Below are 18,872 nucleotides of genomic sequence, written 5' to 3'. Positions count from 1 at the left end.
GAGCTCTAAGCAGCTTCAGGAAGGAAGGAGGGCTAGCTGTTCCGCGGTGAATGCAACAGTCTCTTTATGCAATCAGAAACACATCCGTTTCCACAGAAATCAGAACACATACAGGAGCCATAGAACACATTAGCTGCAATCAGAAACACATCCATTTCCACAGAAACCAGAACACATACTGGAGCCATAGAACACATTAGCTGCAATCAGAAACACATCCGTTTCCACAGAAACCAGAACACATACAGGAGTCATAGAACACATTAGCTGCAATCAGAAACACATCCGTTTCCACAGAAACCAGAACACATACAGGAGTCATAGAACACATTAGCTGCAATCAGAAACACATCCGTTTCCACAGGAACCAGAACACATACAGGAGTCATAGAACACATTAGCTGCAATCAGAAACACATCCGTGTGACGGTATAGACAGAAACCTTCCTGAAAGACATTGTATAAGTAGTCAAAACCGATATTTACACACAAACATCCCCAGAATCACGCAACATTTGAAAGACATTGAGGATGACATACTGAGAGCTGATACATTTCCCATCATGATTTACAGGTAGTAGCCAAGGAACACAACAGATATTTCTGAGAGCGTTACTCCTACACAATGCATTTTCTACATGCAAATGATTCAGAAGCACACGCATAATTCATAGGTATCTTTTTATGTAAATGGTTGGACATCAATGGCTCTTCACCAACATGCGGATGGGCAATGACATCCACTTCAGTCATTGTTCTCAGTGGCATCTTGATCTCTGGGTTCAGGGGTGCATCTCTTTATCTCTGCATGTCGCTATTGTGCTGTTGTCATGAGATAATCAGACTTCAAGCTGTTTTAATTAGCCTCATGCAGGAGCTTCGTCACATAGGTTATTATTCTTTTCAGTATTCTACAGTAATTCATTAATTCTATCCCACCAGGGGAAATGTCAGTTAATTCACTGATGTCACTGATGTCTTTCAATTTATTGTATTGCATGCTGATTCGGATTGTATTTCCATATTGTTGGACAGTCAAGGATTGGTTAGCGAGCGTCTTCTTATCCATATGTCTACAATTTACGACTGTAAATGGTAGTAATTCATGTCCTTAGAGAAGGAGCAGCACACACATTATGAGAATAAATGGAATTTGCTTTAGCCTGACAGTAATGTTGAGTAGATGGTGATGTCCCTATTTAAATCACAGTCATGCAGCCGAATCCTCTGGATACTCAATGATTTTAATTAAAATTGAGAAATGGAAAGAGAGAGAGATGGAGGGAAGGAGAGGCAGAGAGAGAGAGAGAGAGAGACAGTGAGAGAAATAGCAAAAGAGAGAGAGAGATGGTGAGTGAGTGAAAGCAGAGGCAGAGAGAGAGAGAGAAAGTGAAAGAGAGAGAGAGAAAGAGAGAGAGAAAGTGAAAGAGAGAAAGAGAGAGAGAGAGAGAAAGAGAAAGAGTGAGAGAGAGCGAGAAAGAGAGAGAGAGAGCGAGAGAGAGAGAGAGAAAGAGAGAGAAAGAGAGAGCGAGAGAGTGAAAGAGAGAGAGAGAGTGAGAGAGAGGGAGTGAGGGAGGTGGAGAGAGAGAGAAAGAGAGAGAGAGAAAGTGAGAAAGAGAGAGAGCGAGCGAGAGAGAGAGAGGTGGAGAGAGAGAGAAAGAGAGCGAGAGAGAGAAAGCGAGCGAGATAGAGATGGAAAGAGCGTTGGGAGCATCTGGGCATGAGGCAGTGAAGAAGGGAGACAGTTGTTTGAAATAGGGAGGCAGATACAGAGACGCAGAACATGAACAGTGGGAATAAGAGATGAGATAAAGGGGTAGAGGAAGTGGCCATGTCTGGAGGAGACAGTCTCATCACCCTATTCATCCCCAGAAGTGGGGCCAAGATGATGTAATCATCAGTATGAGCCACTTGAGCTACCAGTGGTGAGTAGTAGTCATCAATCTGTTGCTTCTCTATGGCCTAAAAAGGGAAGGAAAGTCACTATTTTACAGAAGAGGGTCTTAGGTGTTTGATTAAGTGTGCTTGAGCTCGGTCGAGAGGCTTTTCAATGTTAATTGTGCTTAAATGCCACAGACATGCATGCCTGCATACACACACACACATTCCCAGCCTGAAACACACACACACCCAGCCCTAAAAAAACCTACTGATAGTAGGAGGGTTCCTCTGTCCCCTGGGGTCTGCATTAGCTCATTGAAGCCATTTCTTCCATATATCCAGGATTTGATTGACCACGCTCCTCTGGCTGCTCCTTATGGCAGCAGTACACAGCAGAGTAGAGGGGTCTCTATGTGGGCTGGAGCCTGGGGACCGCTTCACAGTGACTGAACCACCATAGGACTGGAACTATAAAGCCTCTATGACTGGACCACCACTGGATTAGAACTATAAAGCCTCTATGACTGGACCTCCACTGGATTAGAACTATAAAGTCTCTATGACTGGACCGCCACTGGATTAGAACTATAAAGCCTCTATGACTGGACCTCCACTAGATTAGAACTATAAAGTCTCTATGACTGGACCAGTACTGGATTAGAACTATAAAGTGTCTATGACTGGACCTCCACTGGATTAGAACTATAAAGCCTCTATGACTGGACCACCACTGGATTAGAACTATAAAGTCTCTATGACTGGACCACCACTGGATTAGAGCTATAAAGCCTCTATGACTGGACCTCCACTGGATTAGAACTATAAACCCTCTATGACTGGACCACCACTGGATTAGAACTATAAAGCCTCTATGACTGGACCTCCACTGGATTAGAACTATAAAGTCTCTATGACTGGACCAGTACTGGATTAGAACTATAAAGTGTCTATGACTGGACCTCCACTGGATTAGAACTATAAAGCCTCTATGACTGGACCACTACTGGATTAGAACTATAAAGCCTCTATGACTGGACCACCACTGGATTAGAACTATAAAGCCTCTATGACTGGACCACCACTGGATTAGAACTATAAAGTCTCTATGACTGGAATACCACTGGATTAGAACTATAAAGCCTCTATGACTGGACCACTACTGGATTAGAACTATAAAGCCTATATGACTGGACCACTACTGGATTAGAACTATAAAGCCCATATGACTGGACCACTACTGGATTAGAACTATAAAGCCTCTATGACTGGACCACTACTGGATTAGAACTATAAAGCCTCTATGACTGGACCACTACTGGATAGCCATGTCACAGTCTGGCATCCCTGTGTCATCACTCATTTATATATTGCACCTATATATCTCTTTCTATGTATTCTCTGTTTGATAGCTAATGTTAACAGCCATGCAAAAAACAACACTTGATGCAGATAACTTTTCCTCATTCAAACCCAGAGACTGACTGTACTACTTTTGTCTGGCAAGATGTCTTTCTGGCAAGGCGGAGGGATGGGGGGTGATTCATTTTAGCCTACCCCCTGAGGACACTAGTTATGACCTGCTCCCCCCCCCCACCACCACCCTCCCAGTCTCGTTACCCTCCAACCCCACCCAACCCCTCCCCACCTCAGTGGTCATGGGTAATTAATTAGCAAGCTGTTCCCAGCAGAGGGCCAAATGAAAGCAAGCTCAGTGATACAGTCAAGAGGGGACACTCAGACTCAGGAGGCAGGTTCACTTCACACAGTAGTTAGGGACACTCAGACTCAGGAGGCAGGTTCACTTCACACAGTAGTTAGGGACACCCAGACTTAGGAGGCAGGTTCACTTCACACATTAGTTTGGGACACCCAGACTCAGGAGGCAGGTTCACTTCACCCAGTAGTTAGGGACACCCAGACTCAGGAGTCTCCTGCACTGTGAGCCACAATAGTATTTTAGCCCACTGAGCTAAATCCTTGGCATTAGCATGGGGAATCGATCCAAATGTTCAGGTTTCAACCAAAGGGACTTATCACACAAGCCAGCTCTGATATACTAATTACAATATTATCTTTCTGGAGCCAAATGTATTTTTTATCCATGAAGACCAGAAAAGTATTTAAAAAACAAGGGTTAGAACTGGTTCAGGGAAAAGAACCGAAAACCGTAAAATAACAAAATTATTTGAAGAACAGAACCCATACCAAAAAAGAAAGTGATCGATAGTGGCGGGGACCGGTCAATAACGTTCTTCCATGTTCCAGGTATTTTCTACCAGTCCCCCAAAAATCGCAACAAAGCACCTATGCAAAGCCCTCACTCTCACTCAGAAACCTATTCCAGCGTCTGCCTGCCAGCTGGAATGATTTTTACAGTGGGTGTGTATGTAGGCTACCTGCCCCTCCCTTCTGAAGCATAGGTTACTGTAGCCTACTGACGACGTTGCATAGGTTACTGTAGCCTACTGACGACGTTGCATAGGTTACTGTTGCCTACTGACGACGTTACATAGGTTACTGTAGCCTACTGACGACGTTACATAGGTTACTGTAGCCTACTGACGACGTTGCATAGGTTACTGTAGCCTACTGACGACGTTACATAGGTTACTGTTGCCTACTGACGACGTTACATAGGTTACTGTAGCCTACTGACAACATTACATAGGTTACTGTCTTATCCGGTATCCTGTGTGAATGTAAATATGCTCTCTCTAATTCTCTCTTTCTCTCTTTCTTTCTTTCTCTCGGAGGACCTGTGCCCTAGGACCATGCCTCAGGACTACCTGGCATGATGACTCCTTGCTGTCCCCAGTCCACCTGGCCATGCTGCTGCTCCAGTTTCAACTGTTCTGCCTGCGGCTACGGAACCCTGACCTGTTCACCGGACGTGCTTGTTGCACCCTCGACAACTACTATGATTATTATTATTTGACCATGCTGGTCATTTACGAACATTTTAACATCTTGACCATGTTCTGTTATAATTATCCACCCGGCACAGCCAGAAGAGGACTGGCCACCCCTCATAGCCTGGTTCCTCTCTAGGTTTCTTCCTAGGTTTTTGGCCTTTCTCAGGAGTTTTTCCTAGGGAGTTTTTCCCAGCCACCGTGCTTCTTTCACATGCATTGCTTGCTGTTTGGGGTTTTAGGCTGGGTTTCTGTACAGCACTTTGAGATTTCAGCTGATGTACGAAGGGCTATATAAATAAATTTGATTTGATTTGATTTGACTGTAGCCTACTGACGACGTTACATCAGTTACTGTAGCCTACTGACAACATTACATAGGTTACTGTAGTCTACTGACGACGTTACATAGGTTACTATAGCCTACTGACAACATTACATAGGTTACTGTAGCCTACTGACAATGTTGCATAGGTTACTGTAGCCTACTGACGACGTTACATAGGTTACTGTAGCCTATTGACGACGTTACATAGGTTACTGTAGCCTACTGACGACGTTGCATAGGTTACTGTAGCCTACTGACGACGTTACATAGGTTACTGTTGCCTACTGACGACGTTACATAGGTTACTGTAGCCTACTGACAACATTACATAGGTTACTGTAGCCTACTGACGACGTTACATCGGTTACTGTAGCCTACTGACAACATTACATAGGTTACTGTAGTCTACTGACGACGTTACATAGGTTACTATAGTCTACTGACAACATTACATAGGTTACTGTAGCCTACTGACGACGTTACATAGGTTACTGTAGCCTACTGACGACGTTACATAGGTTACTGTAGCCTACTGACAACGTTACATAGGTTACTGTAGTCTACTGACGACGTTACATAGGTTACTGTAGCCTACTGATGACGTTACATAGGTTACTGTAGCCTACTGACGACGTTACATAGGTTACTGTAGCCTACTGACGACGTTGCATAGGTTACTGTAGCATACTGACGACGTTGCATAGGTTACTGTAGGCTACTGACGACGTTACATAGGTTACTGTAGCCTACTGACGACGTTACATAGGTTACTGTAGCCTACTGACGACGTTACATAGGTTACTGTAGCCTACTGACAACGTTACATAGGTTACTGTAGCCTACTGACAACATTACATAGGTTACTGTAGCCTACTGACGACGTTACATCGGTTACTGTAGCCTACTGACAACATTACATAGGTTACTGTAGTCTACTGACGACGTTACATAGGTTACTGTAGCCTAATGACGATGTTACATAGGTTACTGTAGCCTACTGACGACGTTACATAGGTTACTGTAGCCTACTGACAACATTACATAGGTTACTGTACCTACTGACGACGTTACATAGGTTACTGTAGCCTACTGACGACGTTGCATAGGTTACTGTAGCCTACTGACGACGTTACATAGGTTACTGTAGCCTACTGACAACATTACATAGGTTACTGTAGCCTACTGACGACGTTACATAGGTTACTGCAGCCTACTGACAACATTACATAGGTTACTGTAGCCTACTGATGGCGTTACATCGGTTACTGTAGCCTACTGACAACATTACATAGGTTACTGTAGTCTAGCTAGCTTTCTCTGGTCTCAACATTAAACCAACTCGGAAGTTCAAAGACATTCAAAGTTCCTCCATAGAAGCCACTCCTCCGTAGGCATAATTCTGTGGGCCTAATTCAGATAATGCATGTCATAACAGGATGCTCAGAGCTTCAAGGCAAGTTTCCTGCATCCTCTTTCCTCACCCTGAAAACTTCAGTTGCATCTCCCGCCCTACACTGTGACTGGCAGCACAGTATATGTGTTTGTCTTTCATTATGATTAAACCATACTGTTACGGCAAAATACAATTTGTTCTTAACGACTTTCCTATACAGATTAAATCGCTCACCCGCTCCACAGCAAGCTACTCTATATGCACTGATTGGTGAAGTAATATAATGTCAAGCTAAATATAAAATAAAATGGATATTTCAGATGTTTAAAAAGGAACAGAAAGGAACGATATAAACCGTTACTTTTTGGGGGGTTCAAACTGGTTCAGAACTTTATTTTGCTAGTGGGAACAGTGGAAAAGAATGAAAGAATAATGATTCTGTTCAAAACAAAACAATTGGAAAATAACTTAGGTTCCAACCCCTGACTTCAAGTGTTTTATAAATTAGCTATACTCCTGGTTTGGCTAGTAAAGCTCTTGTATATGGTCACCATTGCATACTGCTAACTTGAATACAATGGAATCACCCACAGCATACCAACGGTCACATTGGCTCTTTGTGTTCTTTTCTGGATAGATCCCTTGGGGAAAGAGTTTGTCACGGAGGTTTGAAACTACAAAGGAGTATCATGCTTTATCTTCATGGCATGTACTCTACTGTAGCCTGGTTAGATCACACTCCATCTATTCATCTATTTTACCCTCTTTATCTCCTCCATTAAATGTATCATTATCCTCTCACTATCGTTCCTTCTCTGAAGAGTCACCTGCACAACACATGATGATCCCAATACTTCTCTTTACTCTCTCTCTCTTTTGTAATTCATCAAATGTTCCTTCCCTTATTATTTCAACCTGTTCTGGTATCATATCCCCCTCCGTCACTCTCTCTCTCATCCCTCCATCTCTCGCTCTCTCATCTCTATACCGCCACCCCTCTCTCAACGAGCCACGCTCCCTTTTGTTCTGCCTCTGTCTCTGAAAAACCTGACTCTCTCTCCCCCCTCTCCATTTCTATTTCTCTCCCTCTTCACCTCTCTCTCCCCTCTCTTTCTCTCTCTCTCCCTCTCGCTGTAACTCTGCCTGCCTGCCTGCCTGCCTGCCTGCCTGTCAAAATGCGGCTTCAAAAGAGGTTCCGTCGGCGTGACAGGGAACAGTGACAATTTCAACAACAAAAAATGCTCGCACAGCATCTATACATTCTGATCATATAACCAACTAGACTCTCAGTGTGCTACATTGACTCAAGTCAAAAGAAGCCAAGATATTTCAATGGAGACATTTCTCTATTCAAAAGCAGTATACGCCCTAGCCTATCAATTTTATCCAAGCATCTAGACTAGGGTTGCGTCTCAAGTTACACCATATTCCCTGTTTAGTGCACTACCTTTTGGTCAAAAGTAGTGCATTACATAGGTAATAGAATGCCATTTGGGACACAGAGGAGGATATCAGGTAGCCTATTAAGGGGAATAGGTATCGAAGGGGCAATTCAAGGCATGCTGATGAGTTGAGCTGATATGGTACTCTAAGAATGTACGACGACCAAGACATTCTGATCATGTCATTACAGAACAAACCGCCAAAGAGAGGGGATCAGTAACCAACCGATTAGACTCTCACTGTGCTGCATTGACTCAAGTCAAAAGACGTTGTCCTCTGTAGCTCAGTTGGTAGAGCATGGATAGTGGGTTCGATTCCCAGGGCCACCTGTACGTAAAATGTATGCAAGCATGACTAAGTCGCTTTGGATAAACGTGTCTGCTAAACGGCATATATTATTATATTAAGAAGCCAGGATATTTCAGTGAAGATGGATTTTTTCTATTCAAAGTCCCTGTCCTATAAATTGTATCAAAACACCTACACTAGAAGTATATCCGGTTGCCTGTTAGGAGGGATACGTGTTGAAGGAATGCTGATATGAGTGAGAGCGTGAGAAAGAATGGCCCTCTAAGAAGCTACGGTATGTGGGCTGCAGCAGTATCACAGTGATGGGTCCCATCTATGCTATTCTTAGACCTTCCATCCTTCCTTCAAAGACAGTCACACATGACTGGCAGTGGTGGTGGGGAAAAAGGAGAGAGAGGTAGAAAAAGTGAGACATTTGGAATGCTTATTTTCATCACAGAGAAGCAAAGGGTGAGGGGGTGGGAGTCAGATGATCGTCACTTATTAGAGCGACAGTTAGTGAGGGCATACATTTTCGTCATCGACGATGGGTCAGTACACTGATGGTTGTTTGGGAAAAGGTCTATCCTTGGGAGATGGTGATGCATTACAGGTTCAAAGAGGAATGAGAAGAGGACCAGAAAAAGTGTAGAGTCAGAAAAGAAGAACTATTTAAACGTCTTTAACTTTGACCACAAGGAATACTGTACATCTCTCTCTCTCACACAAACAAACCGACACGCACACGCACACGCACACACACACACGCAGACACACACTGTCCGATACATTCGAGTACACACAAAAACCTGTCCGCCTGCACTTCGAGTCCCCTTAATCTTTTAATGACTCCATCAATATTTGTAAAGCCAGTCAAATGAAGCCAGAAGCCAATAGAGTTGCCTGCCAGGTCGTCTGTCTGTGGCCATGATGTACTGCTGCCACTCTCTCAACACACACACACACACTCTGGTCACAATCTACTGATCACAGAAGGGGGCTGCCACACCACTAAGCCCGGCAAGAGAACAAGAGAACACGTAATCCACCACAAACCAAACCAGCTCCACAAACAAGCTCCTTCTGGGTCGCACGCTTCCGTTCCCAATCTATCTGTCTGTGTCCCAAATGGCACCCTATTCCCTATTTAGCGCAATATTTTTGCCCCATAGGGCTCTGGTCAAAAGTAGTGCCCATTATAAGGAATAGGATGTAATTTGAGACGTAACCTCTGTCTGAGATCTCCATCCTCAGTCAGATAAATGACCCTTTCATTCGCTCTAGGTTTCATTCAGTAGTCTGTCTGCCTGTCTCTTGGTGCCCCTCTCAAGTCAAGGGCTTCATTGGCATGGGAAACATACTGTATGTTAACATTGCCAAAGCAAGTGAAGTAGATAATAAACAAAAGTGAAATAAACAACAAACATTAACAGTAAACATTACACCCACAGAAGTTCCAAAATCTTCCAAAAATGTCATATTATGTCTATATATAGTGTTGTAACAATGTGCAAATGGTTAAAGTACAAAAGGGAAAATAAATAAACATAAATATGGTTGTATTTACAATGGTGTTTGCTCTTCACTGGTTGCCCTTTTCTTGTGGCAACAGGTCACAAATCTTGCTGCTGTGATGGCACACTGGTATTTCACCCTGTAGATATCAGAGTTTATCAAAATTGGGCCTCTCTCTCTCTCTCTGTCTGTCTGTCTGTCTGATTACCTTTCTGCTTACCTGTCCATCTCTCTCCTGCTCTCTGTCTCACTTCCAGTCTCTACATCCACTATTAGATAAACCTGTCTCTGTGTCTCTCCCCCCCAGCTCTCTTTCACTTCCAGTTTTCCATCCACATTTAGTTCCCTCTACGCCCACCCTAGGGAGAGAGAGAGGAAGACAATTAGTCCTTTCTTCCTCTACGCTCTCCTTACTCTTTCTTCCTTCACCCTCCATTCTCACCCTTTATCCATTTCTAGTTTCATTCTCTATTTCACGCTTTTCTCTCGATCTCGCTGGTACTGAAAAGAAAATGTTCTAAATTTAAATAACAAACCCGAAAATGTGCAATGACTGTCTGTACGTACTAAATGGAGTACAAAAAGGAACACCATTGGTTATTAACAGCCAAAAGAGAGGATTTTGGTTTTACTGGTCATACTAGGTCATTACTGTTCACAAAAGACATTTAAATAAGCCATTTCAGTGGCAGACAGTTACACATTCAGCCTCATATGGATATTGTATCGCACATAAAGAAACGGAAGGCTTTTCGATCGATCCTTCATTGTGATATTTAGGCAGTAGCTCTTGTTCTTCAAAAACCACCACTACTCCCAGGTATAATCCGCTCATAGGTGGATGCTTCCAGTTTTCACAGTAACAAGTGTGTATGTTCACAGGTAATAGTTCATTATCGAATACACTTCATAATTATATATGTTTTTAAATGCATTTCGTGAACTAACACTCACACTTGGCTTTTTCTCCTCCCCCTTACCAGCTCTGACTTTGCTGATAGCTACTTTATAGGGGGAAAATGTACTGGTTGTCCCACCTAGCTAGCTTAAGATGAATGGGTAAGAGCATCTGCTAAATGACTACAATGTAAATGTAATAGACATTGCAGGTTTGATTGAATGTCGGGCCTAAGACTGATGGACTGCATCTATGAAACAGAGAGAAAAGGTCAAGCGTAAAAGGCCTTGGGGGTCCTACCTTGTACATTGCCAGCCCAGATCTCCTCTCTACTCTTCAGAACTGGCATGGTGGTGTGGTCTGGGACTCAACTACTCCTCTCATAGCACCGGGTGGAGGGAAGGATGAACAGATGAAGCCGTGCAGAGAGGAGTAGACGTGAAGAGGGCTTATGGAGTGAGGGATGAGCACCTGGATTGAAGGAGTGTGCGTGTGTCAAGTTTGAGTGTGTAAGGAGAAATCAAAAAAGAGATGGAGAGGGGCGAGGCGCTCTCTCATTCGTCTCTTGTCGTCTGACTCATCCTCCCGTCTTCTTCCACTGGATGATACAGCGCGACGAGGTTTCCTCTGACAACTCCGTGTGTGAGTGTGTGTGAACAACGGTTGCCGTGGCAATGCGGAGATTAGAGCGTCTCTTCCTCCTTCCCTTTTTCTGTTTCTTCTGTCGCTCCCCTCGTCTATTTAGTCACCATCATCTGTCTGTACGTTCGGTCTTTGTCAAGACTGGGGGAGAGAGGAGAGGAGGGAGATAGAGAGATGGTCAATAACAAGACATTATCTGTTAGGGTGAATGTTTCTCTTAATGGTGAATGCTTTTGTGTAGTTTGTATACACAAGTCAATTGCTTCAGAGGTTCAAGGCTTTTAACACAGCTTTTTACCTTTCACTTCACAATCTGAATTCAAATCCTTTCTGACTTTTGGATTGGCTCTTGGCCAACACACAATTATGCAGTGTGATTTATCTTCTTATCACATATCATAAAAGTTCCATATTATACATTGACAGACAGTACAAAATGCATGCAAAAGAAAAAATGGTACTTAGTTCATTTTGTCTGGTGGTTGGATTCAACTTTGGCCTAACATTAAATACCACTTTTTTAAATGAAATTTCAGAAAATATCCCATATCTTACATTGACAGACATACAACATGTGTAAAACTTATAGTAACCACTTTGCCAATGTTGACGTTAAAGGCCCAGTGAAGTCAAAAACTTGATTATTCTGTGTTTTATGTATATTTCCACACTATGAGGTTGGAATAATACTGAGAAAGTGTAACAATTACAATAATGCCCTTTAAGTGAAAGAGCTTTTTGAAAGGCCGTCTGTTTGGTGGGAAGGAGTTTTGGCCTGCCTATCACCAGGCAGTAAATTAGTTAATAGACAAATAAGAAAAAGAGTTCCAAACCTCTCTGCCAATAACAGTCCTAGCAAAATTCTTGCTTGAGAAATGTATATTTGCTAAAAAGCTATTTTTGTTTAGTTTTTTGCTATTTTAATTAATAACAATCACAGTAAGGTACTAGATTGCTACTAATAAATTATTTAATATTGAAATACAAACGGCTGCATTGGACCTTTAAGTATTCAAGGTTTGTAATAGGTAGATTTAACTTGAGCCTAACATTCAATACATTCAACATTAGATTTCTGGAAAAAGTTCCATACAAAACAGACATATAAAATGGGTTAAACAAATAGGAAGCACTTTGCCAATTTTGATGATAAGTATTCAAGAAGTAACTTTGGCCTAACACCCACTAGTCTCTGATCTTGTCCGTGTAATATATGCATCATTCTCTCATGTTCTCTTCCTGCCTTCATCCCTTCCCACTTTTGTTGATGGGTTGTGTCCTGCATTTCCCCGCTGAATTTTACCATGTTGCCCTCTAGGAAGTGTGTGTGTGTGTGTGTGTGTGTGTGTGTGTGTGTGTGTGTGTATGTGTGTACACACATTTTAGCCCTGGGAAAAATGTCAAAGGATATCACTGTGTGAGGAATTTTTATCCTGTCTGGCAGAGTGATAAATTATGTATTCAACACATTTTATTTCCAAAACCCATCTTTCTCTCTGACTCTTTCCAACTGTAATTATCTCAATCTCCTTCAGTAGTATTTAAATGACATTAATACTGCAAATGATGTATTGGGCTCAAAGAAACATACGCACACTTCGACAATTAAATACTGTACCACATGCATGTAGGCCGACCAGCCCTAGTCTCTCTACAATCAAACAACGTCTTTCAAAGACAATTATTCAGAAATATACAATATGATATATTGTGGTGAAAGCAAAATGGATTAAACAAAACTACTGATTATTAATATCTATCTGGAAAGGGCAGCAGATTGGAGTCTCCTTGCTAAATACATCATTATATTATCCTTTGCCCATTTTAAAAATGGATAGCATAGCATATGATAAAGGAAATATGTGAGTTACTGCCATACAATGTAAACCACTTTGAGACTCAATAAAAAGTCCTAGGGCTATAGCCTACATACAGTAAATCCAAGCCATTATCATGTCTTAACAGAATTGACCAAAAATGTCACAATTTGAACATATAGGCTAGGCTAGCCATGTTTCTCAAATGTAGCAACATAATCTCACCATGCATCACAGCTTTGTTATAGCATTAATCCTTTATAACTGAGATGGAGGGGTGGATGGATGCCCTTTCTGAGTTAGAGACAGGAAGACATTGTCTGAGTCCCGAATGGCACCCTTTCACCTATATAGTGTACTACTTTCGGCCAAACCCCTGTGGCCCTCGTCAGAAGTAGTGTACTATATAGGGAACAGGGTGCCATTTGAGACGGAGACATTATCAAAAAATGTACCTGGAAGGAACATTGTGTATTATAAATAGTAATAGAGCTCACTCTCCTAGTGTAGTGACATCCCTCCTCACTGTGCTGGTTTAAAAGCCTACCTAAATCATTCAGACTGCTTGGGTCGACAGTACAGTATACTCAATTAATATCAACGCGATGAAACTTTGAGAGAATACTTTTACTCTAATGATTGAGATGGAGGACAAGGAAGGAGAATTAGTTAAAAAAAAGCTAAATCCATGGCCTTCGTAAAGGAAAGTCTAGACTTACAATTATATCTCACATCCACTAACATCTGACATTGACTTAAACTTTGCAACCGATTGACTTCAACCACTTAAGATAAGAATCAGATTTGATACTATATGACATTTTGTAGAATTGTAGATAACATGAAAGTTAGTTGATCAATACTAAGGTCTTAGGTAATGACTAAGTAGGAGCTGTGGCAGTTTTATATACCGCCACTAATGTCAAAATACCCAAAGGAAGCCAAGAATTTCACATTTTGGGGGAATATGAATTACATTCACAAGCACAGTTTTCACCATGAACCAACCTCCATTTTAGACCCCATTTCCATTAGAAGCTTAAGTGAATTTCTCAGAAATTACTAATAGGCATATGGGGTAGGACCAAGCATGCCCTGGCAGGTGTATGATTCACGGTATCACTCATTTAAACAGATTCATCACACAGACAGCTGAATTGAAGGTGAAACATTGGAGGAAATATAGCTAAATATCTGAAAATATTATAATAAGATAGAGATACTGAATTAAAACCAAATCGAAACAAGCCATAATGGACCAAATTGCGAAAGGACACTCAAATGACCTGTACACTCTGTATTGTACTTAACAATTATAGGCTAGGCTATATGGGCCCGATTCCGACTTAGGAAATTGTGCCTTTTTTAACCTGTTTAGGATAGGGGGCAGTATTTTCACGGCCGGATAAAAAACGTACCCGATTTAATCTGGTTATTACTCCTGCCCAGAAACTAGAATATGCATATCATTATTTTATTTGGATAGAAAACACCCTAAAGTTTCTAAAACTGTTTGAATGGTGTCTGTGAGTATAACAGAACTCATATGGCAGGCCAAAACCTGAGAAGATTCCATACAGGAAGTGCCCTGTCTGACCATTTCTTGTCCTTCTATAGCCTCTTTATCAAAAATAGAGGATCTCTGATGTAACGTGACATTTTCTAAGGCTCCCATAGGCTCTCAGAAGGCGCCAGAACGTTGAATGATGACTCTGCAGTCCCTGGGCGAAAAACAGTAGGGGTTTTGGAAAGTGGTTGTTCTGAGAACAATGACACGGGTGCACGCGTGCATGTGAAGACTCCATTTTCTATTTTCAGTGTTAGAACGAAAACAAGGTCTCCCGGTCGGAATATTATTGCTATTTTACGAGAAAAATTGCATAAAAATTGATTTTAAACAGCGTTTGACATGCTTCGAAGTACGGTAATGGAATATTTAGAATTTTTTTGTCACGATATGCGCCGGCGCGTCACCCTTCAGATAGTGTCTTGAACGCAAGAACAAAACGCAGCTATTTGGATATAACTATGGATTATTTGGAACCAAAACAACATTGGGTGTTCAAGTAGAAGTCCTGGGAGTGCATTCTGACGAAGAACAGCAAAGGTAATCCTATTTTTCTTATAGTAAATCTAAGTTTGGTGAGTGCCAAACTTGGTGGGTGTCAAAATAGCTAGCCATGATGGCTGGGCTATCTACTCAGAATATTGCAAAATGTGCTTTCACCGAAAAGCTATTTTAAAATCGGACACCGCGATTGCATAAAGGAGTTCTGTATCTATAATTCTTAAAATATTGTTATGTTTTTTGTGAACGTTTATCGTGAGTAATTTAGTAAATTCACCGGAAGTTTTCGGTGGGTATGCTAGTTCTGAATGTCACATGCTAATGTAAAAAGCTGGTTTTTGATATAAATATGAACTTGATTGAACAAAACATGCATGTATTGTATAACATAATGTCCTAGGAGTGTCATCTGATGAAGATCATCAAAGGTTAGTGCTGCATTTAGCTGTGGTTTTGGTTTTTGTGACATTATATGCTAGCTTGAAAAATGGGTGTGTGATTATTTCTGGCTGGGTACTCTCCTGACATAATCTAATGTTTTGCTTTCGTTGTAAAGCCTTTTTGAAATCGGACAATGTGGTTAGATAAAGGAGAGTCTTGTCTTTAAAATGGTGTAAAATAGTCATATGTTTGAAAAATTGAAGTTTTTGGATTTCTGAGGTGTTTGTAATTCGCGCCACGCTCTATCATTGGATATTGGCGAGGCGTTCCGCTAGCGGCACATCTAGATGTAAGAGGTTTTAAGCACGCCTTTCCTACGCACTTGGTATTCAGACTTACCTTATGAAGGTACGTAACGGGCTTCGCAGACGTGGTTCCCTTGCGCACACTCAATAAATGTAATTCAACAGCTGAAACCCTCCCGCTGGCCAACAGAGTTTCTTGTATAGTTTTTATTCAATAGGGTTGTCAGTACATTTATCTTAAGCCATCCCTTTAAATACGGTGTGGCTTTTAGTTTGAATTTTGTTGACGGACACAACAGAATATATTGAATGGGTTTAGAATATTAGGGATCAATGAAAGAAAGCCATCTAAAATTTTAAAAATGCTCTGATATTGTATATTATTTAACTTAGGAAAGAATTTATGAATCATAAAAAAAACTGGTTTGGAGAGCCTTCACGAGCGAAAGAAAGAAAATGGTGGTTTGATTCATTCTGAAAATTGCCACATTCAGTTCTTCAACCCATGGTAATGTTGGAGGATTAGGGTTCATAGAATTATAATAGGGAGAACATTGCACAATAGTAGGCTATAGCCTCATCTATTGCCTGCACTAACCATGGAACTGTGTGATGACACAGCCAAGTATTGCACGATGCGTCGGGTTTAAACTGTTGAGGCTTGGTCTGCCCACACCATAATGATTTAATTAGCCTACATGTCTTTTATTATATACAGAACCAGTCAAAAGTTTGGACACACCTACTCATTCAAGGGTTTTTCTTTATTTTTACTATTTTCTACATTGTAGAATAATAGTGAAGACATCAAAACTATGAAATAATACATATGGAATCATGTAGTAACCAAAAAAGTGTTAAACAATTCAAAATATATTTCATATTTAAGATTCTTCAAAGTAGCCATCCTTTGCCTTGATGACAACTTTGTACACTCTTGGCATTATTTTGGGGCTCCCGAGTGGCACAGCGGTCTAAGGCACTGCATCTCAGTGCTTGAGGCGTCACTACAGACATCCTGGTTGAAATCCAGGCTGTATCACAACCGGCCGTGACTGGGAGTCCCATAGAGCGGCCCACAATTGTCCCCAGCGTCGTCCAGGTTTGTAGGCCATCAATGTAAATAATAATTTGTTCTTAACTGACTTGCCTAGTTAAATAAAGGTTCCATTTTCTCAACCAGCTTCACCTGGAATGCTTTTCCAAAAGCCTTGAAGGAGTTCCCACATATGTTGAGTACTTGTTGACTGCTTTTCCTTCACTCTGCAGTCCAACTCATCCCAAACCAACTATGTTATTTCATAGTTTTGTCCAAACCTTTGACTGGTACTATATATATTTATATATTTATATATATATATATATATATATATATATATATATATATATATATATTAACTGTTACTAATGGCCCTCAGCAACAACCAAAAAGCTGTGACATCATTTACAGAGGATTCAAATATAGGTAAACAAAACAACGTAATTAAATGGAATGATAATGTAGGCTATACCAACTGAAGGGAACTAACAGTAAATTGGCAGTTGAATATGTGCTGTTATTCGGCTTACTGAAAGTCGATAATGACAGTTTACATTATAGAAATTTGGGCATATAATTAAGACTTAGTCTTAATTATAGGCCTAAAAATCTATCAGTCAGACCCCTTGACTTTTTCCACAGTTATTTATTTATTTATTTTATTGAACTTTTATTTAACTAGGCAAGTAAGTTAAGAACAAATTCTTATTTACAATGACGGCCTACCAAAAGGCCTCCTGCGGGGACGAGGGCTAGGATAACATTTTTTAAATAGAAGACAAAACACACATCACGACAAGGTCATGGCTGCAGCACATCATGGTAGCAGCACAGTTACGTCTCAGCCTTATTTTTTTATTATTATTATTATTTTTTGCATTGTCATTATGCGGTATTGTGTGTAGATTGATGAGGGGGGAAAACAACTCTATTTTAGAATAAGGCTGTAATTTAACAAAATGTGGAAAAAGTCAAAGGGTCTGAGTGCTTTTTTTTGTTTGGTACCTTTATTTAACTTTTCAAGTCAGTTAAGAACAGATTCTTATTTACAATGACGGCCTGCGCCACACCCTGACCCGGATGACGCTGGGCCAATTGTGTGCCGCGCTATGGGACTCCCAATCACGGCCGGTTGTGATACAGACTGTAATTGAACCAGGGTCTGTAGTGACGCCTCGATCACTGAGATGCAGTGCCTTAGACCGCTGCGCAACTCGGGAGCCCCCTGAATGCACTGTACATAGCTCTTTTCAATAGATCTTATCAAATTGTAAATGACAGTGCATGAAGAATGGTGTTATTTCTATCGGGGAAAAAATGAAGTAGATGCTTTTTCCACCTGGAACCGATAGGTTCGCTAGACCTTATTCATGGTTTCCTTATGCGTAAAGATGGTGGAATTATTAGGGAATTAAATCAATATCAGAATACGGTGTATCTGTAGACACCTCTGCTATACCTTTACTTATTCCATCTTCATCCAAAATGAATGGCAGGTGAAAAGCACACTATTCTCATGCTTAATAGAGAGAAAGGTACATAAAAAAGGGAATTACGTTCATTTCCACGCACTTAACTCGGGTCAGAATTGTGCCCTATGAAGATAAATAGATCAAACCAACAAGACAATGCAGCCATACTAGACCAGGGATCTTAATTTGACCTATATTGCCACAGCAAAATAATCCTGCAGCAACAGGATTTGAACGTTTAGTCCATAATGTTGCTTGATCGGTGGTTAGGTTATTAAACTGGCCAAAAGCAGGCTACATGAAAAGTGCAATAGGGTTTATATAACTTTGTGTTAGTGTGGGTTTTCAGTGAATTGATGTAAATCACAAAGCTCAATATATCTCAGCAACAAAAGTGATCAAATTAGGATCCTACAGCTGTACATGAACAGTATCACTCTGTATTGTAGGCTACTGTGTATGTGACCAATAACATTTGATTTGATTTGATGTA

At 41.1% G+C, this 18,872-nt stretch overlaps 1 protein-coding gene across 1 annotated transcript in view; it reads right to left on the bottom strand.

The window, feature by feature from the left end:
* The window catches only part of LOC115178076 (glutamate receptor ionotropic, NMDA 2B-like), a 122,319-nt gene that overhangs the window by 100,821 nt on the left and 2,626 nt on the right, over nt 1-18,872 (bottom strand). Inside the window, 1 exon segment of the mRNA XM_029739114.1 lies at nt 10,956-11,438. Coding sequence (XP_029594974.1) covers nt 10,956-10,964 — 9 coding nt within the window. The 5' untranslated portion in view covers nt 10,965-11,438.

This window comes from Salmo trutta, chromosome 38, assembly GCF_901001165.1.
Source record: "Salmo trutta chromosome 38, fSalTru1.1, whole genome shotgun sequence".
In the NCBI taxonomy this organism is placed as follows: domain Eukaryota; kingdom Metazoa; phylum Chordata; class Actinopteri; order Salmoniformes; family Salmonidae; genus Salmo; species Salmo trutta.
Note: the sequence above shows the minus strand (reverse complement) of the source record. Positions and strands in the feature narration are given on the sequence as shown.